The sequence below is a fragment of the Trachinotus anak genome, unplaced genomic scaffold (genome assembly GCF_046630095.1).
Source record: "Trachinotus anak isolate AG129_WGS33_773 ecotype Australia unplaced genomic scaffold, CSIRO_AGI_Tana_v1 ptg000012l, whole genome shotgun sequence".
Taxonomy (NCBI): domain Eukaryota; kingdom Metazoa; phylum Chordata; class Actinopteri; order Carangiformes; family Carangidae; genus Trachinotus; species Trachinotus anak.
Genome location: NW_027273863.1, coordinates 14,090,472 through 14,116,582, shown reverse-complemented (window position 1 = coordinate 14,116,582; position 26,111 = coordinate 14,090,472). Strand labels below are relative to the sequence as shown.

Sequence of the window (26,111 nt, the reverse complement as noted above, 5' to 3'; positions counted from 1 at the left end):
TGAATGTCACGACTTTAGGACTGAGGACAAACCACTTTAGGTATCCCTGCATCTATCTTCTTCATTTCACATGCATTGTAGCGGCTCCACTGTTTAGACATCTCTGAGAATTCAACACTGATGTGACCTTTGCTCTCCCACCTCCTGCCTCCTTACCATTCATCGATCTGCCGCAAACAGGCAATAGTTTATTAGGTCGTTTGCACTCGTTAACAGGTGATCGGCCTTAAACAGCTGCCATCTCAAACCACCAGTATGTGTCCAGTTTAACCTGTCGCTGTGCAGACAAGCTGAGCTGTCAAACATCACATCCAAACATTTCACAACGCGCTGAACTTCGCTTTTTTTTTATTTTATTTTTTTTTATTTATTTTGAGAAAATTTAACAAACAGAAAAAAATCTCCATTCAAAAATAAACAGGAAAAAAAAAAAAAAAAAAAGACAAATGAAAAAATAAAATAAAAGGTGCATTCTTGTCAGTGTCTGTTCAGATAACAGAAAGACGAATGACAAAATCAGGAAATATTCAAGTCGCCGAGAACGAGCAGCTTCCTCTCAAATTACAGCATGAACTTCAAAGTGAAGCAAGCTCTCCACACAGTCAGCTGACATCTGTCTGAGCTGCTTTATACCCGTGCAATAACCCTAAACTTCTGAGGCCACCACACGTTTGTTCTGAACGGTAATGAGCTCCAGTGACTTCCACAGGATGCTCCTCTCCATATTTATGAGGGGCGACATCAGACCAGCTCAAGTGTCATGTGGCACACTTTTAAACTGGGGAAAACATCCATATTTTCTCCATTTTACATTCAACAACCACCATAAACAGCATACAACGCTGGGACTTTCCAGTCCTTGGTGGTAACTGTCCCATTGTTGACACAACTCACATTTTTAAAATAGTATTTACAGTAAATACTAACAAACTTGGTCCTACTTGGTTTTTAAGATGAATCTTCCGTCATAACTTAAAAGCGCATAAATCTGTTTATACAGAAACAATTATTGTGTGTAAAAATACAAGTCAAAGACTGCTACAAACATTAACACGAGCACTGAAATGCATTAAATCAGCTGCTTCTTTAAATGAGAGGCATCTGCGAGATAAGTCAGTTGAGGTTTCACAGCTGACACTGAAACAATGTCACATCGAGTTAGAAACCGATGACTTATGCAAAAAGAGTGAGAACTTAAAGCTGCATTACAGGCTGCTCCAAATGTCAGACAGAGGGGGGGGGGTTAAATATTAAATTTTATGTAATTGAATGTTTTAGTTTTCTCTCAGAAATGATACAATATGGTTGGCTGGTGAATGCATGGAGCTTATATGTGTTGCACATGATTGTCTTTTTCTCAGTGTTTTCATTAGTTTCAAATGTTTTCACCACTTCCATCCTGACTGCGGATCAGTAACGTGACATAAGTCAAATGTGTTAACAAATATGTTACACTGCATAAATAGTTCTTGTGATACTTGAAGTATATGCTGATATTTTGAATTGTGATTTCAGCGCTTTTGCTCGAGTTGGGATCAGAGGATGTCTTCCGCTTCTGGTAAGGATGGATGTTGTGAAAAGCCTCAGACACTGTGGATGAGTTTGTGCCTGCTCACCGATGATACCGTACACAATGCCAGAAATGAATTAAAGCAAATAAAGCCGACACAGAGGAGTCTCATTCCTGTTTTTCATCTTCTATCAGTGCAGCCCACAGAGTGCGTTCATTTGGTGCCTGATGGGTACGTATGACAGGAGGGACTGAAACTAACTTTAAACACTCCACCTGTTCTGGCCACAAGCTGACGAATCCCAGTGTTGTTGCAACTGGAGGAAATGACGTCAAAATACTGAAATCAATCGTGAACACAACATTTGGTACACCACTGAGCCACATCCTGGTGTGTGAATAAAGCATCACCGTCGGCGTTTCTTTGACCTCTACTGTACTGTGTGCTGGACATATTGTACTTCCCTTTTTCAGCACTGCATGTCCTAATCAGTGCACAAACCTCTTCGCCTAAGTGCTGCACATTAATAAATGCTACACACAAACAAATGAAAGAACATATGCAGTTTTAGAGCCCAACAAGCCCTGAAAGCACCAACAATTACATGCCTGCCTGGTGCAGCTTATAAGTGTATTAAAATAAAATAAAATAAAATGTAATTTAATGTCCACAACATATATTCACATTCTACAAAGGTCTTGACTGTTGATGAATGTCCATGGGCCAGTTTTCCCTGGCATCTTAATGCAACTCATAAAACAGCAAGACAGAAATAGTAATGAAGAACTTTGCGTGAAGAGCAAAGGGCTTGTATGATGCTTTTTGTAAAGTAGGTCCCTCTTCAAAAAAAAATTGCTCTTCACAGTCATACAGAACAAGAGGCTGATGGGTAATCACAGTCACTCTGGAAATCTTGACCAGTTTATTGTCTGGCTGGTTGTGTTTGAGAGCCGGAGCCAGGAGAAGGGCAATGGCAGGAAAAGACGACAGCGTTTGAAGGCTCTTCTCTGGGCCTCCGGTGGCAGCTGACCTCCCCCGTCTCTGTATCACCGATGTCCAGGTCTGGATGATCCTCTGCTGCTGCTGCTGCTGTTTCTGAGGCGCTGTCACAGCAGGAGCACACCTGGAAAACACAGACAAAGTGAGAAGCTGAGAGGAGCAGGAGAGAGTTGTGTGCATTTAAGAAACAAAGAAACACAGGGTGGGTGCACAACTTCCAACTTTTGATGTTCTTTCAAGAAACACCTCTAGACCAAGATTTGTCTCACAATCTTACAATATATTTTACACAAATGCATCAATAAAATGTGGAAGGCCTCTTTCTAAAAAGCAAATTGAACCAATGAAACCATCTTTCCTAAAATCAAAATTTCCAGCAACAAAAATAAAAAAATAACAAAAACACTGACTCTGAAATTCTTAGACAGCAATTTCTTTTCCTATTGCATATAACTAAATCTCCATCAAGACATGGATAGAAATAGATGTGTTCAAAATCTAACAGAAATATCAACCAATACTATCTTATCTTGAAGATCCAAAAAATTATGATGTTTTTGAACATACTTAAACTGAACTGAACTGAAAAAAATATTAATGTTCTACCTTGATATCTATGGCCTTGGGTAGACCTCCCTTCTTGATCCAGGGGTGGACCTCCATCAGCTCCTTCTTCTGCTCCTCTGAAAAGCGCGGCTGGCTCCTCTGCAGCAGCCTCAACTTCTCTCTGTCCTCACTGAGCACTCTCTGGATGTCACTGCAGATACAAGCAAACACACAAACAACCACATTCAATACACCACGCAACAATCATGTCTGACAAACCCTTTATTTTTTTGGGGGGTTTGCACATAAGTAGTTTGTATGATCAACTCTTTTCATACACTGCTGATAACCATGTCCGTCTCATTCACTGTCTGGCTCCTCTTATCTATGGACTCTATGTTAATATTAAGGTGCCACCTGGTGGCTAGAAAATGTCACTGCAACCATTGAGTGACAGAGTGGGACATGTACACTGATTCTTGTTCCTATTGAGAGAAGTTGACCACAACAGAAAATCGTGCGTGCTGTCTCTCATGCACAAAGGAAACATTGCAAATGGAATGAAATACAAACAGTTTAACAAAACAAGCTGTTAACCCTCAAAATTACATGTATACAGCCTCAAATAAAAAAACACTTGAGTTCCTCATGAGATACTGTGGGTGTATACTGGACACGTGTAGTATTCTGTGCTCATTTGCATGTTTAAAAACTGAACTTGGCAGGTTTGGCCAATGTCCATAGGCCTCCAGCTGTACGGTTTTCATAAGCTGCTGAAAACACAAACAACAAGTTGGATGCCTGCTGAGAAACTCATGTCCGCAATTAAGGAATCAACTGTCCTTAAAGTTATCCTTAGCAAGAGCACTATATCTCACTACACACTAAGAGGTACCTAAGCTCTGTGGCCTTGGAGAAATTAAATCAGAGCCCTGGATTTCAATAACTTGATGGATAAACACGTGAGGAAGAACAGTGGGACTCATTTTTTTCAGCTGTCACAGTTTGTCAAGCCCAGTTGTCAGTGCCTTGTTGTGCAGAATGCACTGTAAAATATTTGGGCAGGGCTACCTAGTGAGAAATGCTACGAAACCTTTTAGTGTAGTCTGAATTAATGTTAATCCTTAATGTGTCAGTTACCTGGAGCTGCCAGCTCTTTGTATATGTGTGGTTTGTGGGAAATCAAGGAGCAATGTCCAGTGCAATTTAATTTCTTAAAAACCTTTTCATTGATATCTAGCAAGCTACTCTGTACAGATATGATGAGATCATGAAACCTATGTGTACCTATCTGCCTCCTGGCCACACATACTTCCTCTGTAACCTATAAAGAGTAAATCAGTATATTACTGAGCACAGGAGAGTTTTCCTGGATGTATGCTTACCCTTCCCCTTCCATAACAAACAGAAGGTTGATAAACTATAAAACAGTAGTGTCTATAGGGCCAGTTTCCTACTCCTCATTGGTTACGCCCCTGTCCCACTCACCGCGAGGGCAGCTGATAGGTCATCATGACCTTGTCATCTGTGTTGGCCATGAGCAGCCACAGCGGGTCCTGCAGTACATACTTGATGAAGTGGTCGCTCTGATCCATCTCCATGGGCCTTCCCTCGCTGCTGCTCAGGTGGTGACCTTTGACCTTCTGGCTGTTCTGAGACGAGTCCACACTGCCAAAGTACTTACTACTGTTGTTGCTTCCTGAGAACACCCAAACAGCAGAGTATTACAAGTTTGCTACAATTTTTTTCTTTACTACAAAAAGACAGTATCTTTAAAGGACACAAAACATGTACTAAAAACTAGCACTGGTACATGATTATACTAAGCTTTGTCACAGCTTTGTCACACTGTGCCATGGCTTATGTACATAATTCTGTAAATATAGTGTCTGTGGTTATGATCTAGTAAACTTCTAAATGCATTTCTGTACTTTCATCTGTTAACATCATGATATTAATAGCTAACAATGCACATTTGATTTAAAAAAATGTCCAAATAAAACACTTTCTCTTATTCTGGGACATTGAAAGTTAAGTTCAGACCTGTTCCACTGCCCGAGGTCCCACTAGCCGATTCTCCACTGGCTGACGTCCTGCTCTTAGATGTACCACTGTTAGATGTCCCGCTGGCTGAAGTTCCACAGCCGTTGGACCCTGATCCCATGGACCCAGAAGTGGCCGAGCCGGTGCCTGAACAGGAGTCCTCATGGAGAATAATGTCTAACATGTCACTGGACGAAGAGTTGACATCACTGTTGTTCCCATCGCCACGTGAGCTTGCCTGCAAAAACAAAAACAATAAAGTGATACCATTAATGGGGAGCTTGATTTCATAGCTCTGGCCAGACTGTAGCACTCGTACTTCATCTGGGGCATCTTTGTAATACAGGCAGGTGCAGTATCATTAGGTGTGCTGTATCTTACTTTGCATTTCAAGACTCTTTTGGGGGAATATTTTTCTAGGGAGCATGGAAAATTGTCCATTTCACCAATCACCTGTTACACAATACCATACCATTAAGACTGAGCTTAGTTAGAAACATGACAGTAATCCTTATCTCTAGCTGATTTAAAAGAGGGCAAATCTTTTATTACATTTATAAGTAGAAGCATATACATTATAGTAATGAGTTTTGGGAAAAGATTCATTGCATTAATGTGTACTTACTTCATGCGTTCCTGGTCACATCTCAGTACAATACAGAGAAAACAACATATCTTCACTGAGACTAAAATAGGTTTCCCCTGCTAATGTTGTTTGGTGTGGTTCAAGCCTTGGAGGCCATACATGCAAAATCAAAGAGAGGATGTCCTGTATGTGTGCATAAAATCATACATACAGTACAGTACTTCTGTGTACTAGAATATGGGTTTGGTTTAACTTGGTGGACATTTTTAGGCGATTCAATACATTACTTGTTTTCCAGTTAATGTTACGTCTTTAAAGTTTCTCAGTGTCATGCTTTAAAATCGGTGCCACCCTGTGCAATATGCTCTACTGGATAAATAAGAATAGTGCAGACTATAAATGTAAATTATGGAAAATTCAAAAAAGTAATGAAAAGGAAAAAAAGAGAACTTGTTACAGATAAAACTGACATATGGAATCGGGGAGGAATGGGATTGGAGAAGTGTGGAGGTTTTCTGATGAGTTGCCTACCTCTTTGCTGTAAGCCCTCAGCCTAGAGCACACTTTATCCCAAGACAAACGCTCACAGGCACAGGGCGTGCCCTCGCAATACAAGGGTCCAGGTGGACCAAGGAGACTGAGAGATAGCTAAAGGGTGTAAGGGATAATAACATCATGTGTTAACACCCTGGGCCACATTTCATCTAAGGAGTCTAGACTGACTTGACTTTACACATGGCATAGCAACACAACACCAAAAAACTGCACTTTAATACTGTGAATAACGTGGAGGAATCACTGTGACAATGGCATTAAATCCCAAAAGGCTCAGAGACACATGATTGAGTGTCCCGGGGACCTACCTATGGGGGTCTAAACAACCCAGAATGATAAAGTTCAGCGAGGCAATGAAATTTTTTCCTGACAGTTTAAGAAGGTAACAGGTGAAGAGTATCAGACTTGGGGAGGAAATAGAAAGAGAAAGAAGAAAGCAAACAGAAGGTCCTTTATTTCCTTGTTTACCTGCTTCAGTTCCCTCTCCTTGGTCTGGTTGCCACTGGCTCCTTTGTCCCTCTCAGCCGTGTTAGTCCCTTGTCCTCCAGAGGGCAGCAATGTGTTGTCCTGCCTGTCCACAGACAGCTCCAGCTCCAGCAGGTTGAGGGGTGAGCTGCAGCGAGACTGGAACAAAGGTGGGGATGCCTGGCCCCTACCTCCTCCTGACTGTGGTGTTGAGGAGCGAGACTGGCCCTCCACTGGGGGCTTTGGGGTTTCCGAGGATGGAGGGAAGTAGTATGATGGGGTCAGGTAACCTGCTTGAGGAGAAAAGTGGTTCTGGGAGTTGAACTGATTCTGAACACCGAAGTAAGGTTGAGCTGTGAAGGTGCCCTGGCCTGGAAAGGCAGCCTGACCAAAAGGCTGTGTTTGGGTGGGGAAGCCCCCAGTCTCTGCGTGGTACACCGGCTGTGGTGGTGGAGGCCCAGGGGCCATTGGAGAGTACATGTAGTTGGGCAGCACTAGAGCCACAATGGGAGTGACCATTGGGGCAGCATATTGAGCTGGATGGATGGGTGGGGGGCAGGGAGGGGCTTGGGCGCCCTGGTTGTCCCCAAAGCCTGTTACAGTGGCGTCTGTATGGGTAGCTATGGAACCGGCTCTGGGGTAAACGTGGAGGGGGTAGCCTGGCATCACAGTGGGGTAGGCCATGGGAAAGGTGGACTGTGAGGTGTCAGAAGGAGACCAAGAGGTTGGGTTAAGGCCATGGTTTCGAAGAGGAGGCCGCAGCTGTTGCCTGTGTTGAGACACTGTGCTGTCCGAGGACTCGATCTGCTTCGCTCGCTTTGACTTGGTCTTCTTATTCCGTGTGCCTCGCCGCGTGGTGGGCTCCGCACCTGGTCCACCCTGCTTGCAGGATCGAGCCACAGGTACAGCTAGAGGGTCGAGAAGAATAAAATTTGTTTAGTGATTGGTGAATTTGACATTTGTCAGTAAAGAAGCAAATATAAATTGACAATGAATGAGGAAAATTCCAATTCATTAAAACTTTGGTCTTATTTTTCTAGTATTGCCCATCATTTCTAAAAGGTTAAAAAACTGTAGTCATTAAAGCAATTTGTGAGACCACAGCAACATCAGCCAGTCAGATTTCTTTTTAGTGATGTCGTCATGCTCCCACATCTCCCAAAATAATTTGTTTTGTTATTAATACAGACTGAAGCAATGCCCATAAATTGTAATAAATTGGAATTATCATCTTATATGACTTGTTGGTGTGGTGTTCGGGGGCACCATCGCTGGCGTTCTGTTCTCTCTGGCGCTCCAGGTACTGAGAGCAGTTTGCTTTGAGTGTTGTGTCTCCACGAAGCTCTCTGAAGCGATAAAGGAAGGCCTGCTCCTCCTTCTGCGTATGAGCTGCCAAAACCTGCTTGGTCAACCCCAGCTTCTTGTAGGATTCCCTCTCCTGGCTGGGAGGTGAAACAGCACAAGGAGGAACCCCGGAGTTCTGGCTTGATTCTACTGTCTCTCCTGTTCCTGGTACATCCTCTATGATCTCTGCTTGGATGACAGGGGGGAAACAACTTTGACATGCTGTACAGTAATGAAAGGTGGAGTTTTTATGCAGTAAAGCATTTGCAGTGAAAACGACAGAAGTAATGCTGACCAATCATAGTGGTGGCTTGCATTGGAACATATAACGGACACCAAAGAAAAAAGCCTCAACAGTAAAAATGGAAGAAACGTTCAAAGAATCACACAAGAGGGAACCACTTTCAAGACTATCAGGCACTGGTCAAATGACAAGACTTCGAAACAATTCTACAGTCATTGTAGTGAAGTATAAATAATAATATTCACTTATATACTTTGTTTGCCTCCTTCGTGGGGTTGTTCGTTTAGCATGGATATAGTGATTACAACAGAAAGTACTTCTTCCAATGAGTACTCAGATATGGACCAGTATTGCTGTGATAAAGCACGATCCAATCAAGGAGTCTTGGATTATTATCGGTCTTGCCCTTTCTAATGAACTTCATCACTTGCATGTATAATACTGCACAACATGTTTAGCTGATAAAGCTTTCACAGCATACTAACAATGAGACAGATGCAATATTAGATTACTATCAGTAGCTTTGTTTTTGTTATGGACTTCAACAATCAATTGTTCCAATTGATGAAAAACAAGAAGGAGAGATGCCACTAATGTGTCAAACATTCTTAAAAGTTTTTTTGCATTAAGCAAAAAAAAAATTCTTATCACCATCACTGGAGTTATTTTAGACGGGACCCAATAACCCTGAAAACGTTTGTGTGCACTGATCAGATCTAAAAATTTTTACATAGAGGGAAGAGTTCACCTTTTCTGTGTTTTCAGAAAAAGACTGCCATGCATTCCTCTGATAAAGTAGACACACACACACACACACACACACACACACATACAAAGACACAGAGAAAGGGTGTACACATAGGCTTGAGTAGTAAAGTTGCATTTACAGTGCTGTGAAAAACCATTTGCCCCTTCCCCAATTTCTTCTATTAGTGAATATTTGTCACACTGAGTAGTTTCAGATCTTTTAAAATGTAACATTAGACAAAGGGATAAAAATACTAAAACAAGCAGCTGATGCTTGAAGATCTAACACTGTGTCTGACCTGACGTATTTCAAATGGTTGACATGGTCTTTGTTCCATGAATTAATAACCTAATAAGCTAACTAGTGTGTTAACGCAGGTTCCTGTTGTCTTAAGAGTACATTTTGTCTTGGAATGGAAACCTCAGTATAATAAATATGCAATAATAAATGACATTAGGTTGGAGGTAAATACTTTTTCACGGCACTGTACCTGACTCTGGTTGAGGTTTCTTGTCCCCAACATGCACTATTGTGCTACTGTAGCTACACTGGCTGGTTATGGACACCACACTTTCTGGTTTGTTAGGCACAGGTAGGGGCAGCGAAGTGCCCACTACCGCTGTGGCTGCGTCACTGGACTTTTTGTCTCGATCGTCCAAAGCGGAGAGACCAGACTGATCCTTCAACAAGGTTGGTTCTGCCAAAGAGAACAGAGAACAACAAATACTGAGAAGGTACTGGCATCGTAGAGTCTCAGAACGAAGTTTAAAGGAGTATGAAAACCTTAGAAGGCTGTAGCTTTATATGATGAGGTGACAATAAGTGTCTGGTATCCTTTCAAGGTCTGAACTGAAGCAGTGCCACATACCTTCAGACACCTGCATGTTGCTGGATCCTTTCTGTTTGTCCTCATCTGAGTTTGACGACGTGGTGTTAGAGGAAGACTGACACTTCCTCTTCATGGTGATGGGAATGTTACAGCTCTCCAAGTACCTGCAGAAAACATAACAATATGAGAAGTTTCTGTATTTTTAAACAACATCACAAAACTAGAATTACCACCACGCGGTTGGATAAGTTGTGGGAAATATGGTCACAATCTCCCCTTCCTGAACAGTGTTGAATAATTGGCAGATTTGTTTTTGCCAAACATTTTGATGTCACTTTTGCATTTCAGTTAATTACGGCTTGCATTTACCGTACCAATTGTACCAAAGTCTGGATATACATTGTCTCCTATACTGGATAATCCAGGATCATAGTTACCATTCCTCAGAATCATGTCAGCTTTGTACCTGATAACACTGTCCAAACAGCTTATCTGCTGGTAGGAGTAGACAGTCTGATCATTGAAGGCCAACTCCTCCTGGAAAGATGCCCTACTCTCCTCCATCGTCAACCCGGACTCCCTCAAGTTGAGATAAGCAGCCGAGTCTTTGGGCCGCACCACCGCTGGGCTCTTCTGTACAGACTCTACTGGAGAAAGGCAAGGAGTTAGGGGACGTGTGCAGGATGGGGTCACTTGTACGACATATATTACATTTTCCCAACAACTGACTCACAAAAAGAAACATCAGCTTTCTTACTCTGATAGGTCAGATGCACTTTCTCAACTATTTACACACAAATACGCAGCCAATTATCTGCTGCACTTACTGCCATTGCTTTTCTTGTAGTCTGGTTTGGTTGTCTGCTGCTCCTGGCTCTTCTGAAGGTGAATCCCCTTACAGATTTCCTGAAAGGTTCGCTGTGAAATAAGATATAAGACAGTCAAAAATATACAGAAATATACACTGAATTGGACCAAGTTCACTTGGTTAAAACTTACAATGACAATCAGGCTGTCAGAGTTAATTATGAAGTCAAACAGCCCAGTAGTATTGTTGTAATCCTGTCCACATATGACCACATATGAAACTGCATGTATTCGGGGTCACTCACAGGTCTGGCTTTGCTGCTCACTTCTTCCTCTTGTTCCTCTCTTCGCATCTTGCTCTTGTTCAGGCTCTCACTAGAGGAGGACATGCCCATAAGCTGATCATTGCTGTTCAGACTACCGTAGCCACTGGACCCACCATTATGAACCGGCTGAGGACAGATAAAGAGAGGGAAGAAGGAGATTAAAAAGGAAGAGGTGGAGAAATTAGTTGCAAGACAGGGAGGATGTAGAACTACCTAAATAATCCAAGTGTTGCTCTGCTTTAGTCTCTTTTGGGTTGGGATGTCTTAAGATTGCTCTTCCACCCTGTTGTGCTCTGTTATTCTTTTTTTATTTTATTTTTTTATTTAATTTCCCTCAGCTGTATACTACCATTTGTATCTCTCCTTTGATTGAGGTTATCCCTGCTCACTTCTATGATTTATCACAGTTTAAATGATATGCCTTCTTCTATAATCCAAACCTTGCATCCAGAATTTCTTTCATTTCTTATGTCCTCTCACCTGTAGTAGGAGGCGGTGGATTTGCTCAGTAATCTCCTGGATGTCAGAGTCCATGGTCTTTATCTCACTGACAGAGGAGCCCGGGGCCACAAAAACATCTTCATTCACAGGGCCCCTGTTAGACAAAAACAAACATCAGTTGAAGAAGCTCCATCCAACAGCTTTGAAAACCAGTTTCTTTCTTTGTTATTCACATGTATGACAGACTAGGTATCCACTTAGACATTACAAGGCTAATACTCACATTCGGACTTTGTGTCTTCCGATGACAAATGAAACTTTGCGGCTCCAGGGGTTGACAAAACTGGACCAGCTGGTGTCTAGGATGATGTATTCTCCGTTTCGTGCACAGAATCGGATGGATGAGTGGTCAAATGGTTGCCCTGCGTACTGAAGGACTGCGGACAAAGCCAAACAACATGGTTAGAACACTGTGGGGACAGATTATCTGTGGAGACACAAGACATTTTTTCTTTATCTTTTTAATTCTTGGACTCACTCTTTCTGTGAATGGCCAGCATGATCGGTCGGTCATTGGGATGCAGGTGGAGGAGGACTGGTGTGCCAATCAGATCCTGGGGGAGGTACCCAAGCAGAGGAACCGCCCTGATACAAACAAAACACATATCATCTCAATTAGTTAGCTAGCAACAGTGCAAACTGTACAAACTGCATGATTTTTTATCTCATCAGTAAAAACACCCCTGCCAGCGCTTACCGCTCATCCACATCCTGGAACACACAACTGGGAGTGTGTGTGGTGGTGAAGATGCGCTTGTCAGTTGGAATTCTGGGAGCTTGAAGGACGAGAAAATATAGTAATTAAATATTATCATGTTGTCCCAGATAGAACTGGGATTAGTCTATCATCTTTCAAAAGTCATGAACCTTTAACAGGAATAAAAACTGGGAATAGGTCTATGCGCTAATTAAACATATATTTTCTATATTAAAAATACATCTTTAAATGTTTTCCCCCCAGATCCTAAGTTCCCAAATGACTAGTGTCAGTATGATTATTTCTGACAAATTCATAGAAGTAACTGAAAACTTAAATTTAACAACCAGATGTGTGATATTAAACAGCATTTTCTCTCATGCATTTCTAAGATTTTTGTCTGATTCATGACTTGTTGTCTGAAACCTGCAGTCAGGATCTTACCATCATAACCAGAGTGAACCCTCTCAGCCAGGAGGAGGCAGCAGAACTGGTCTTCAGCATGTTCTGTGTCTTGAACCTTCATCAGGTAGGGTGTCATGCGGAATGGATAATACTGCAGGTTGCCCTCACACTCCTTACCACCACTGCAAATAAGATAGAAGAGGAGTTAAATTAAACCAAATCAAACAGGGACGGCCTGTTCTATTCAAGTATTCACAAATACTATTGATCAAGGTTCATGGATTTTGGAATTCAAAATTCTGAACACATGGGGGCGTTCTGTAGTTATTTTTCCATCCATCTCTGTGTAAATGTTAATGTGTACATTCTTAAATTTCTGTTCTTGCGACCCATGATGATGTTGTTTTTGCAAACATCATCAACATAATTTCTACATCAGCTGACCAGTAAAATAAGATTTAAGGTTTACAATGAACAAAATAACAAAGTCAATGGAACTTCTCACAAATACATTAAAGTGTGGGTGTGTGCGCCTTACATGTATGTGTGTCTTTCTGCCTATATGTATAACACTGGCCTGGAAAAAGCATCCGATTACAGTTAACGCGCTTATGATGTCACAAACTAATTGAAAAGCATCTAGAGTGGAATGAAAGTATGAATATAAAACACAAACAGGTACGAGGAGCAGATGGCCTGACGCCGTGTTTGAGCCAACACCCACTCACCTAATACGACAGAAGAAGGATTTCTCCTGCATGCAGTCAGGCGGGGATGATTCTGAAAAGGGGAAAAAAAAAATGTTTTAATTCAAAAGCAACATGATCCAGCCGAATGCTATTTGGGGTCTCAGCTCCTGCAGGCGATTGAGGTTTGATCAAGTCCATCAAAAAACATCATTTAAGAGCGTAGCCCTGCACTTCAGTGTAATGAATTTACACTGTGTTGAGTTCTTTATGTATTTCCAAGCCACTATGTGTGCTGATGTGTAAAAGATTCAAGGCAAACTGAGCAGGATACAATGAGCTCTCAAACGCAGAAAATCTGAAAAAAGGTCAATAGTCTTGACCTTCTGCACTTACAGTAACAATGTTGTTTATGTATTAATAATTTGTGCATTCAGACTGATACAGCTCAGTCTACTCCAGCCAGCTTCGTTGAAAGGGGAATCCATACTGAGTTTTATGAATGGTAGGGTGGGGTCGACCTGAACTTGTTGGTAACAGGCTGTGTTGTTCTGACTGGTTGTCAGACAAACTTCTAAAATACTATCCCAAAATCTCAGTCCTTTTTTTCATCTTCTGTACATTTTCTTATGTACACAAAGTACTTGAGAATACTTTTAAAGACAGTGCAAATGAAGTAACAAGACTCTTATCTGTTTGTAGGTTTTGTGCTGGAGTTGTTACCAATGCTTAGCAGCATCTGAAGCTGTCTGACCTCTGATAAATACTTTTCTCACATGTTTGCACTTCATCACTCTGTCCAGAATATAACTGCTATTTCTGTCTAATCTGTGTATAAAGCATCTATTGAGAGTCTGCCTGTCCTTGGAGAGAGATTCCTACTGTTGGTCTTCCTAAGGTTTCTCCCTCTTTGTCCTTATTTGAACTGAGGGTCTCAGAATAGACAGACAAATTTGTGACTTTGTGCCATATAAATAAAATCGAGTTGACTTGTTATTCTCATAAGCGCAACTATGACCGAAGATAACAGGATTATTGACACTGTGTCTACCGAGAGCCATGTAATTTTTTGTACCTGCTCCAGTGCACATGCTCCAGGAGGGCAGGCGGTAAGGCGTTGTGAAGCTGTAAAACACACTAACATCCTGCGGTGTCAGGAACTCCACAAACTTGGTGTTCTTGAACACATCTCTTTGGCAGTTGAGGATGGAGGCAGCCTGATCAGAAATGTAGACGATCCTTCCAGTGATGAGAGACACTGCTACTGCAAAAATGTCCTGTAGGGGACACAAAACCCAAATTGTGGGATGAATGAGAAAACTTGGACCTAACTGAACAAACACAATAGATGTGAGTATTTGTGAATAATCTTCATTGATGAAACAAATCTGACATCACATCACTTAATTGTTTGAAAGCAGGTGTGCATTTACTGAACTGTCAAAGAATTCATCAGTATATGCAGCTGTAAAGAACTTAATTACTAGAATTATTTTGAAACTAATTCAATTACTCACATTGTTTTTGAGGGTGTATTCAGACGTGATACTGTCTATTTCCTCTATCGTATAAGAAGATACATCCAGGCCTGAAGGTTGACTGTCATTGATCCTCAGAAGCTGGTAATATTCCTCATTGGCTGCAAAAACAGATCAAATGACTCAAAACATATACACGATACAAAACAGATGGTAATTGGAAACTGACATTTTTTATGAAAACAACAATGAGCAACTTAGGTAATAAGTGAAATAAAAAATATCCATTATGCATACTGAGGTCACACACATTTTTTAATGATGAAACATGTCTCAGTGCTACAGCAAAGTGCGTCATATTCTTTAACAACCATGCTGACCACTGTGCTGTTGAACCACTACCCACCCATTTCCATCTATAAACATTGAGGCAGGGTGGAATTAAGCATTTACAGACCATTATCCATAGAACTGCCTATAGAAACATTCCTTCCTGCACAAATGATGTCTTTTTGGCTTCACAATTAGCTGCTGAGACAAACAAATAGCTCCATTTATGCATTTACTCACGAACGCTTCATAAAGTACAAATACTGTAGCTTACGTGTGAAAATATCTAAATCCAAACTGAGCAGGCAGACCACAAAAACACAGTAATGTGTTATTGTTGAGGCTGGTAGTTAAACACAAGGTGGAGGAACAGAGAGGAGTGATGCTAAGTGCACTTTACCTTCCACTTGTTTGACACAGCGTAGCGCATACTTGAGGGTGTTCAATGTAGAGGACTTGTTATTGTGTCTCTTCTCAGCAGGCAGGTGAAGCTTGAGCTCTTTCAGGGTTTTAATCACCTCCTTCTGGGTCTTGGCCTTGGCAGACTCTTGACTACTGCAAGTTGCACATCGACACACACGTGCACAGAAGCTTGTCAGATATTGCAACAAGGAAAACATTCCCTCAAAAAAAATAAAAAAGATTAAACAAGAAAACTTATGATGTTTCATTCTGTAAGAAACACTGATGAGCCCGTTGTCCTGTGAGGTGACAACGAGTGTTTTTAGTTACACATCGGCGGTCACTGCACCTACCTGCAGCCGCTGGTTGAGGGGTTGTCCTGCTCTGAGCTCAGCAGACTGAAGGCGTTTGAGCTGCTCGGAGGAGATGGACTGTGGGAGTTTGAGCTGCGGGAGAGAAAAGGACAACTGAACATTTTGCAACAAAATAGAAGGAAAAAAAAATACTTAAATTACCCCAAAGAGGCACACAAACAGAGAGAAAGAAACACAACGGATTCTGATTTACTCAAACAAAATTTAAGTTTAACAAAAATATAAAATCAGACAGTAGATGGACAGGCGCAGTACAAATTGTTGTCATTTTCTGATATTTCTGAAGCACAAATTTCACACGTTTCATACATGCATCTCCTTCTCACCCTTCAGACAGCTGCTAAGGTGCTTGAGTGACCTGCTAATAAAAAAAGGATACTCAGTCCACAATATGGGGTGTTGTTAAGGTGAGCCCAAAAAAGACCAGTTGATTTCTGCCTTTGTGGAATTTAAAGGGGAACAGTGTGCATGCAGCTTCACCTCTCACTTAGGAACCAGGCAATAAAAGAAACCTCAATCCAAATCTGAGGTCAGTCTCACCTCCCTGAGGGCCTTAAGTACGTCTCTAGCTCAAAGGAAGCATAGCAGGAGAGCACCATTACAGTAAGAACTAGGCTCCTAAATAGAACTTGGTGCTGGGATGCTGCTGGAAATTCTGGGTTCGAGAAAACAGCTCTCTTCATGGAGTGAAACAGTAACTGTCTGTGAATCTAAATATCTGCGTATCTATGTAAATATCTACATTAAAAAATGCCAAACTAGGCATCTTTATTGACACATCCTATCTTTCCCATGTTCGTGTAAGTCCCTCTATGGACAAATAGAACAGTGAATAGTCCAATATCATTTTGGTTAAAGCTAAATATTTGTGCTGCCCTTTTTTTCTTCAGGAAATTGTACTAACTTTAAATCCAAATAATCCAAATTCTGATGGCTTCATTTTCCCTAAGCCATTTTACTGAAAATACACATGAAAAAAAATGCTTAAATAAATATTTCAGTAAACATTTGCATGTAAAAAGTCAATGCCTAAAGAGAAGTTTGACAAAAGTAGTTTTAGTAGCTTTTTATGGATGAAGTTTACTTGGTAGTCATGATAACCACCACTATGGTAAAAACCTGTCTATTGAGAAAGAGCGTGAGATCCATTGGAAACTGGACCTTCAGATAATATTTTCTGTCAGACCTATGAACAAATAATAAACCTTTCCCATGCATGTTTCTGAATCTGTCTGTAGGTCTTTTAAAGCCTTTTGAAAACTAAAAAACATGAAACGCACACACATACACACAGCCCATATCTACTTCTCATGTAGAAGGTCATGCAGCTGAAGAATAGATGTGTGTGCGTGTGTGTTTGTGTGTCTGTGTGTAATCCACTGAATTAACCTACAAGCTTAACGCTGCACTAATACACTAAAATCGACAGCTCTCTGAGGCAATGACTCACCTGAACTACAACACAGGTTACTATGAATAACCTTCTTACCTGGCTAAGAATAGACAACACCTTTACAAATAGCCTCTCCAAGCACAAACGGGTACCTAATTCAATCAAATATAACCTCCACTACTCAAGACTGCAACAGCTGGTTTTAGACTGGACAGACTGAGCATGTATTAGTGTGAGACTTAGAAACACTTTATCATGGCAGGCTAATTCGCTATGTGGTAGTAAGTCTGTGTGTCATCCTCTGTGTCATGTGGAGATTCGGTTTTAGTTTTTACTGTGTGCACGATATCTCTCTGGCCAAGGTGGAGGACAGGGCAAGGTGGCTTTGGATAATTACCAGTTGGTTTAATAGAGCTTTCTCATGATGGACATTTTGAGTTGTCAAAACCAAACTGTGCCCCATTTCCATAATACATAGTGAGACGAATAATAATGAATAATAACGTAATGAAAATGTGAAGCTCTAGGTTTGCAGTGTTCACACAGGAAAGTGACAGAATTAAGTGTATTGGTATTAATACATGTCAGCACACATATCAAACTTACTGAACCCTTGAGTCTGCTGCTGATCTGTGTTACTGTCCCACAGTGTAATGCACAAAGAAAAAAGAGGAGCAACCTTAATTTGTTGGGATACAACACAGCTGTAACTTATAACAATAATAATGGCTATATTCCATTTGGGTGTTACATTGACATTTTTCAGAGGAGACATTTTGACATGTCACAGTAGGAAAGGGTGTAATTAATCAAATTTATGGCTGAACATCGTTTAGCTGCTTCAGTGTCCAGGGTCTTGTTATTGTTCATGCTGGCTCCCTGTCACACTGACACTGGGACACATGAGCAGAGCAGAGCCATTGTTTATGTTATTTGTAACACCAGTGATTTTCCTGCTATGACAAGTCTAAATGTTATGAGAAAGGTCTGTTTTTCTTCTTCTTCTTCTTTATTTATTTAATAAATATTATAATATAATATTTTATTATTATTATTAGTGACGTCAACATTTGAAAGATGTATGAGTTGACATACAACGGTAGAGAACATGCAGACATCAAGACAAACCAGAATACAACCAGAATACATGACATGAAGGCATTGCAGGCTGTTCATGGGCAGAACGGGGGGGACAGGTGGGAGTCAACTGCCTGAGGTCGCAGAAAAGAAAGAGGAAAAAAAGGGTGGGGTAAATTTTTTTTCTTCATCATTGTACGTGATTGTCATTATGGCCATGATAATTTTTGCTTTATTTTCTTTTTTATTGCCAGATCCAAAAAGCATTCGTAAAGCAAAAGCAGTCCAAAGGTTCTAGGAAATCAGTAACCGAAAGAATAAACGCAGTAAGCCACTCATAGTTTCAGCCAATTTAAGTCCATGAACTGCCTATCTGTGGTAGCTGGCTCCCTGAAGGAGGCAGGTAGTCTACTGAACTGTGTGAGTATATAGTTCGCTGTATTAGCCGACAAGCTTAACTAAAGACCATTAACAGCTGCCTGAGATATTGTTTCACCTGAGCTACAACACAGGTTACTATGAATAACCTGCTTACCTGGCTAAGAATAGACAACACCTTTACAAATAGCCTCTCCAAGCACAAGCAGGTATCTAATTCTGTCAAATATAGCCTTCACTACTCAAGACTGCAACAGCTGGTTTTAGACTGGACAGACTGAGAATGTATTAGTGTGCAGTTGGCTTATTTGCAACTTTGTAGTAAGCCTGTCAGTCGTGGAAACATCTTACCAAGAGGAAGGGTTTTCTCTGTTCTTTCCAGCATGTGTCTCTGCTCAAGGTGAAGATCAGGGCAAGGTGGCCTTGTTTAATTGGAAACCTTCAACTGATGGTTTGTGTGAACATCTGACCTCTTACCACACCAGGTGTATATTAGGATATCTCATTACACTGATGGCACATGAATAACACAGTAAATCGACTGCACATGAATAAGGCAAAGAGGAGCTCCAGTGGGCTGAAAGTCTGGTGTGTTTTTCCATTCTGTATAACATCCATAAACAAACTATATGCCTATAAATGAATATAATAATAATAATAATAATTTATTAATGCATGCAAACATGTATAAACATGTATAAAAGATTGTTTTCTTTTGGATAAATCCCATAATATTCACTGGTTGAGCCTATAAAATAAGTTGTTTTTTGACAGTGTATGCGCTAATTATTTTCACTCAGCACGTGGACAGTTTGTTGATTTGTCATTCGACTAGAAAATAAATCTCTACACTGGCTTTGACAAGCAGGTCTAAGTACTAGTGGAGAAATTTACTCAGTTTGGTCAAAAGCCTTTTTATTTAAAACATAAACCTACCCATTTAGCAAGGCATTGGTAGCTTTCCCAGTAAAGTTTGCATAATCTAGCCTTTGAATTCACAATAGTGCAGAAGACAATAGTGTAGCTCAGGTTGATGTGCATGTTGCCCGCTGTATTAGCCTACAAGTTTATCAGTGTATTAACACACTAAAATCTGCAGCTCTCAAGACACACTGACTCACCTTTCAGATACTTGTTTCTATAAATAACAGGCTTAAATGACTTAGTATAGACACGACATTTACAAATAGCCTCTCCAAGCACAACCAGGGACCTAATTTTAGGTTATCAGTTTATAAGATACACCTGTGCAATGTAATGTTCAGCTTTTGTCGACAATGTGTCAGAGTCTGAAACTTCTCAAGCTCTGTCATGTTTCAACTACTGCAACTAATTTTGAACTAAATTGTTTCAATACTGACTTCAATGTCGTTTTGAAGTAACTGCTGTGTAGATTTTGCTTTATCTTTAGGGGTCAATGTCTGGCTGGAAAATGACCCCACATCAAACTTGTCTTGCAGACTACAGCAGATTTTACTACACATTTCTGAGTATTTTGCTATATTTGCATGCCTGCTGCACAGAAGCATCCCATCAGCATAATGCTGCAGCCTCCATGCTTCATAGAGTTGATGTTGTGAGTCTGTCATCAAGCAGAGTTTACACCAAAAACTGCTCAATTATGTTCTCATCAAAGTACTACATATCCTCTGGCAAATGTCAGCCCAGATGTCCTTTTTTCTGGCTTTTTATGCCTTTATTTATAGGTACAGTGAGAGAGAGACAGGAAAGAGAGAGTGGAGAGTGGTATGCGCTCTACAAAGTGAGCCACCGCAGCGTCCCGTCCTTTTGACGTAAGGTCGTCACCTGTGAGGCAACCAGGCAATGGCTGTATACTGTGTCATTCATTGGGGATTTGTTTGTTTCACTCCATAATGTATGGAGCCGTTTGACCTTACAGGTGTATTTTGTAATCTCCAAAATACGCTTCTAAGGTTTATAATAGATCTTTTTCACAGCAGATATGTTGACATGTCATAGCTGGAAAAGTGCAGGTGTAATTAGTAACATGAATAAGGACTGCAGAGCATTAAGGTAAGCCATTTCAAGACCTCAATAACTGGGATGTCTCACTGGGACGGATAATGGAACGGATCCATTATTAATGTTAATAGTTACACCTGTGCTTTTATTGCTGTGGCAAGTCAAAATGTCTACTGTGAGAGCAAGACTTTTGGTGATAATGATTTATCACAATAAAGTGAATAAATAAACTGTGATAAACTCTTATTTTGAAATAATAAAAAATGATGCAGTTTTTAATTTTGTAAATGACCAAAACATGAGACATGTTTCTTTAAAGGCTATTTTAGCCTAAAATGTCCCAACACTAAAACATATTTTCTCTCTCCCTCTCTCTCTCTCTAATACAGTTGTACAGCTGAGTGCAACAGATGGGTGAAGTGGGATCTTTGACACAAATGGTGCTTATGGTACATGCTATGGCCTTTGGCCACATAGGCTACCAAAGTCAAAGGACATTTCAAACTCCACACACTGTCTTAATAATCTTAAATGAGTTAATCTCTTGGAAGATTGTCACTTGATGAATCACAAATTGTCAATATCTCAGTGTAAATATGTAAATTGTTTGGCTGTCAAGTGTGTTGTTTTTTTATTTAGTGACCTTTTTAATTTTTCTTTTAAACAAGCTGCCACCACAGTTTTATGAATGAGATGGAGAGAGTGGGAGAAAACGAAAAAAGTTAGAGACAGAAATGGAAATGGTAAAAAAAAGCTATAAGTACATACAGTGCATACTTCCCTTTGAGGGAATGGTTTGCAAAAAATTGGTACAAAAGGTTAGAAGTTCAACTGAAGAGAGGGAGGAGTGAGCGATAAAGTCATCCCTTCAGCAGATGAGGGAGTGATCTAGTGTGCGTGAGACTGATGTACAATACAGACAGGAAGAGGGAGGGGTTTTTAAAAAAAAATCTGGATTCAAAAGATCGAGTGACGTAAAAGAGAGAGAGGGCGGTGAGTGAAAGAGAAGGACCGTGAAAGCATGCAACTCCGCTCACTCAGCCCAGTAATAAACAGAGACAAACACTGCGTTGCTGTGGCAATAACAAGGAGTTGGAGAGCATGACACAACCCATCTGGCATTAAGAAAAAGTCAGCCTGCAGCGCCCAGCTTCCCGGATGACATCAATACAGTCTTCCTACTGGGAACAAAAGTCCTTTAATTTTTTCCACTGCTCAAGACCCACTCTGACCGTCTCTTAGGCAGACTGTGTTGTGTCAAAATATATTTTTGGCCACACTGTAGTCACGTCCATACAATTGTTTTGGGAGTTTTGGAAATATTCTGTCCTTGTAATTCAACGTTGTTTCCTACTTCTGTCATAGAGTTATACTGTACAACTACAGGCAGACTGCCTGAGCATAAGAGCTGCCAGAGAAATGATTAACACTACACTGTACACATTTTACACTATGTTTACTTTAGAATTACTGCAATCAGCACGTCTTCAAACAAGTAGGCTCAGCAGGTTCAATGAGGTTTATACCATGCTAAGTAAAGTAAAATGTGTTTGGTAGAGCTAGAATATATGGCTAGTTAGTTAGCCTTTAACATCTTGCATGGATACTTTATTATATAAAGTTTAGAGTAAGTTAAAGAGTAAATATTAACACTAACCCTAACAATAAAGTGCACCTTATCCCCTCAGTCACTGCAACTAATGCGTCTTTTCATTATTGATCTATCTGAATTATTTTCTCTATCAATTGGTCAGGTTATACTATCACAAATAATCAGAATATGTGATCTTATAATAATAATAATAATAACACATATGACAATATCATGATGGCAGATGTTGCTCCTTGTGGATCGTGTTCATCTGGTTTCCTTTTAACTGTCTATTAAGTGTAATTGTTCTTTTGTGTGCTCTGGTATAATTATGGTTACAGACTCTCTCTACACCTCCCTACATTCGGAGCCCACTGAAATACATAGATCAGAAAACATGAATATACCAGAACAAGCCAATGTTTTCTGTCCTACATACAAATCAGATGTTTGTCATGTTGAAGACTTTCACCAAGACGAAGATACAAACAGAACTTTGTATCAAGCCTGCTACAAACTGCAAAAAAAACACCACCATCTCTACCAAAAGCAAAATATGAGTCACTTGTATGTAACATTAGCTAGCATGAGATCTGGTTTAGGGAAAATGATTATGGTAAAATGGAATGAGATTCAATTCATCCTTATGTGGCAATGGTGCCAAAATAAAACCTTATGACGAACAACATGCCTGTCGTGCAGATTCACTTTAATGTCACTGGCAGGGAGTGCTCAGCTGGCAGGATGAATGTCATTGAAAGCAACATAATTTAAAAGCTATTATTCAAATCAATTTCCATTCATATTTTTAGTTTTGCATAGAAACTCTCATGGCCACGGAAAACCATCAAAGTGGATTCACTTATGTTTCAAGTGCGCTTCCTGGACAAGAGCTCAGTAGTCATCACTGAAGCCTTGGCTAACTCATCTTCAAATATTAAATCAACTCTGACAAACACATCCGATGCTGATAGCTGAATTCATTATGACCATACTGTGCCGGTGCAAGGCAAAATGGACATGATATTTTATCTTTTAAGCCTAGGAGACATTAGTCTTTATGAATATATGAAGATTAATTACAAGAGCAAAAGGAAGACAAATGAAGTCCATCTTAATTTTCCCACTAACAACGCTGGCGCTCCCTTAAATGTTCAGCACCAGTCCAGTTTTTAGCATTGTCATTTCAACTGCACAAAACATTCATATTTTTTTCACTTAATCTTGTTCGTTATGAGGAATTGAACAGACATGTATCAACTATGACCCTTTTTTGTGAGCCATGCTCATCATCATAATTTGGATTTATTTGTTGTTTCTGTCTTTCTTGATGACCTGCTGGTCGATGCCGGGCTTCAAAAATGTTTTGTATTGTAATTACTGCATGTATGCCTGCACATTTAATGCTTAATACTGGCTGTGTGCTTAAGGGTGATTTATGATGGTGTAGTTCCACTCCAGTCTCTCTCTTTTTTCTTTACAATTGCAATCATAGTAAGCATGCCAGCAAAAAATCTGGCCTACTAATGGTTTCATCATTCCCACAACCACTGACCTCTTGTTGCTTTCAGAAGATTCCAGCAGTGCAGAGTCTTTGCTGTTGCCATTGGAGCTGCCCATTGACTCATGGCCGTGGCTTTCATTGCCATGACTCTCGTTGCCGTGGCTTTCATTGCCATGCGACTCGGTCCCACTCCCACTTGACCCGCTACTCTTCATCTCCACATCCTCCTCAGGGAGCGAGCGGAAGCGGGCGTTCTTCTTACGAAGGTTGTGCGGCGAGCAAGGGGGGTCCTGACCACTGCTGTCGCTGCCCTCCGAGGGGAGGCCTAGGTCAGGCCCACCTTGGCCATAGCCACTCATCCGGTGCAGCTGTGCCATGGAACTGCACCCTGAAGCCCCCCTTGGCATGGAGCTGCAGGAGGTGGACGATCTACACCCTGAGGCGCCATCCTGGTCCTCCAGCGCTGGGAAGTGATAGGACTTGGAGTCTGAATCTTCTGACATCAGGAGATGTGCTGCCCTGGACTTTTTCCAGGTTAATTAGTTGGACGACGAAAGAACACAATCACCCCATTTTCACAAGGGTTTTGCCGTAGGGAATAGGGGAGGAACCGGATTAATCTGTTGAGAGAGAGGTTTTTCGTGTTAGTTAAGAAGGAACCATCACATACTGCAAGTTATACGTAATATTTAGACAACTGATTAGATAAATGGTAGAATCCTGTGACTGCAACAGATAATTACCCTGGTTGATTAGTTTTCAAATGAAAATAAAAATGCTAACTGCTAACTACATGCACCATCTTGACTTCATGACCACATGGTGACAACATAACTCTGGACAGGACAGAAAGTCTCAGCAAGAGCATTTTAATGCCATGCTAACATAAAGTGAATCAGTGGCCACTTGGAAGACAGGAACCCAATATGAACCTTAAAGTATGCTACAGAAAATACTTAATATGCAAGGTATATTATTACATTAGTTAAAACAAGCAAAAACATCCACCTTGTTTAATACAAGGACATCATTTTTCATTCGCACATACAATCAGTTCAAAAATGCTTCAGAGAGACAAATCAATGCTTCACCATTCCTCCTTCAAGGGTCTTTCTGCCTTTTGTCAGGTTCAATATCAAAGCACATAGCAGTGTTTAACCCCTGACCTCTGAAGACCCCTGCAGGTGCTTCTCTCATGTACAGTGAAAAGGCTCACTGGTACAGACAGTCTGGCCTTTATGAACAGCGGGTCTGTGCCATCTGAGCCTTCCAACCCTTTCAAAGGATCGTCCACCTTGGAACACATAAAACACTAGACAGCATTTATCTGAATGCCACCACAGGTTGATAGCCAACAGCTGTTTGTTGTTTTCTGTGGCCTCTGTGTTTTCTGGGGCTGTGTGATCAGCAACTGGGATTTTAAAGAGCCCTGTACAACACCAAATGTCATCTCTTATATGTATGCCAGATTTTAGCAGAATGAGTAAGCAACATACGTAACTGTCTCTTGAAACCACCCAGTGTTGGGTCGATCTGAAGGAAATATCCTGTGGTTACTTGAGGTGACGTATTTTTGGAAGCATCAACAATGGTGTGTTTGGAATATACACAAGGAAATCTGGGAAGTAACTACGATCAGACGATTCGACAGATCATCTACAGAAAGAGAGATTACTTCAGTGTCAGAACTGTCCCAGGAAATGCAATTCAAAACTAGCACAATGACGACCATGCATTCATAATTTTGGTTAATGACAAACGAGGAAAGCAAATGAGAGAAAGACTGAAGATTTCTAAGAGAATTCGCAAAGTAAAATACATCTGGCAAGAACCATATTGTGAGTTACATCTACTAAAAAGAGATGAAAAGGTAGTGTTTGCTGCTTCAGCCCATAATGATATAGAATTATGGTTAATCATAATCATCACCATAGTGATGTAGTGTAACTAGTGTTTGTATGATTGTCTCCATGTGAAGCACTTTTGTATTTCCTTGAGTCTTGACATCTCTGCAATAAATTCACCAAGTTGAATTCATGTATGAACACATTACAACTAAGTAATACAAACATTAATCTAACCTGTTAATGTTCAAACTTGAGATTCAAAGCACGCAGAATAAAAAAAAATGTTGTCACTCAATTAATCCTGTGTCTGGGCAACATGTTAAGGTGACATGAAAGTCATAAAGTGTCCAAGTATAACCCCGAGCCTGGCTGTTTTCCAGGGATAACTTGACTAGGTGCTGGCATGCCTTTCCCTCTGCCCTGCAATGGAAAAAAATCTATTTTCTACTCATGCTGCCCTAA

General features: G+C 40.7%; 2 protein-coding genes across 3 annotated transcripts in view; both read right to left on the bottom strand.

The window, feature by feature from the left end:
* Positions 1-340: 340 nt before the first annotated feature.
* Positions 341-24,305, bottom strand: per2 (period circadian clock 2). 2 transcript variants are annotated; one of them, XM_071492518.1, is made up of 23 exons: positions 23,854-24,305; positions 15,856-15,948; positions 15,501-15,655; positions 14,810-14,931; positions 14,368-14,569; positions 13,335-13,386; positions 12,646-12,788; positions 12,202-12,280; positions 11,983-12,089; positions 11,728-11,881; positions 11,484-11,598; positions 10,983-11,129; positions 10,698-10,788; positions 10,337-10,514; positions 9,910-10,034; positions 9,532-9,738; positions 7,972-8,235; positions 6,709-7,613; positions 6,217-6,333; positions 5,100-5,337; positions 4,545-4,755; positions 3,117-3,267; positions 341-2,634 (listed from the first exon to the last, which is right to left on the bottom strand). In XM_071492518.1, exons 1-23 carry the CDS (start codon positions 24,303-24,305, stop codon positions 2,434-2,436), a joined length of 4,509 nt encoding a protein of 1,502 aa, XP_071348619.1. In that variant the 3' UTR covers positions 341-2,433. The 2 variants fall into 2 exon arrangements, with proteins under 2 accessions (XP_071348619.1, XP_071348620.1); XM_071492519.1 differs by lacking the exon at positions 6,217-6,333.
* Positions 24,288-26,111, bottom strand: part of LOC139629734 (solute carrier family 12 member 9-like) — a 26,809-nt gene continuing 24,985 nt past the window's right edge. Inside the window, exon 10 of the mRNA XM_071492528.1 lies at positions 24,288-24,422. Within this exon, the coding sequence (XP_071348629.1) occupies positions 24,378-24,422 (45 nt within the window). The 3' untranslated portion in view covers positions 24,288-24,377. The remainder of the gene's footprint in view (positions 24,423-26,111) is intronic.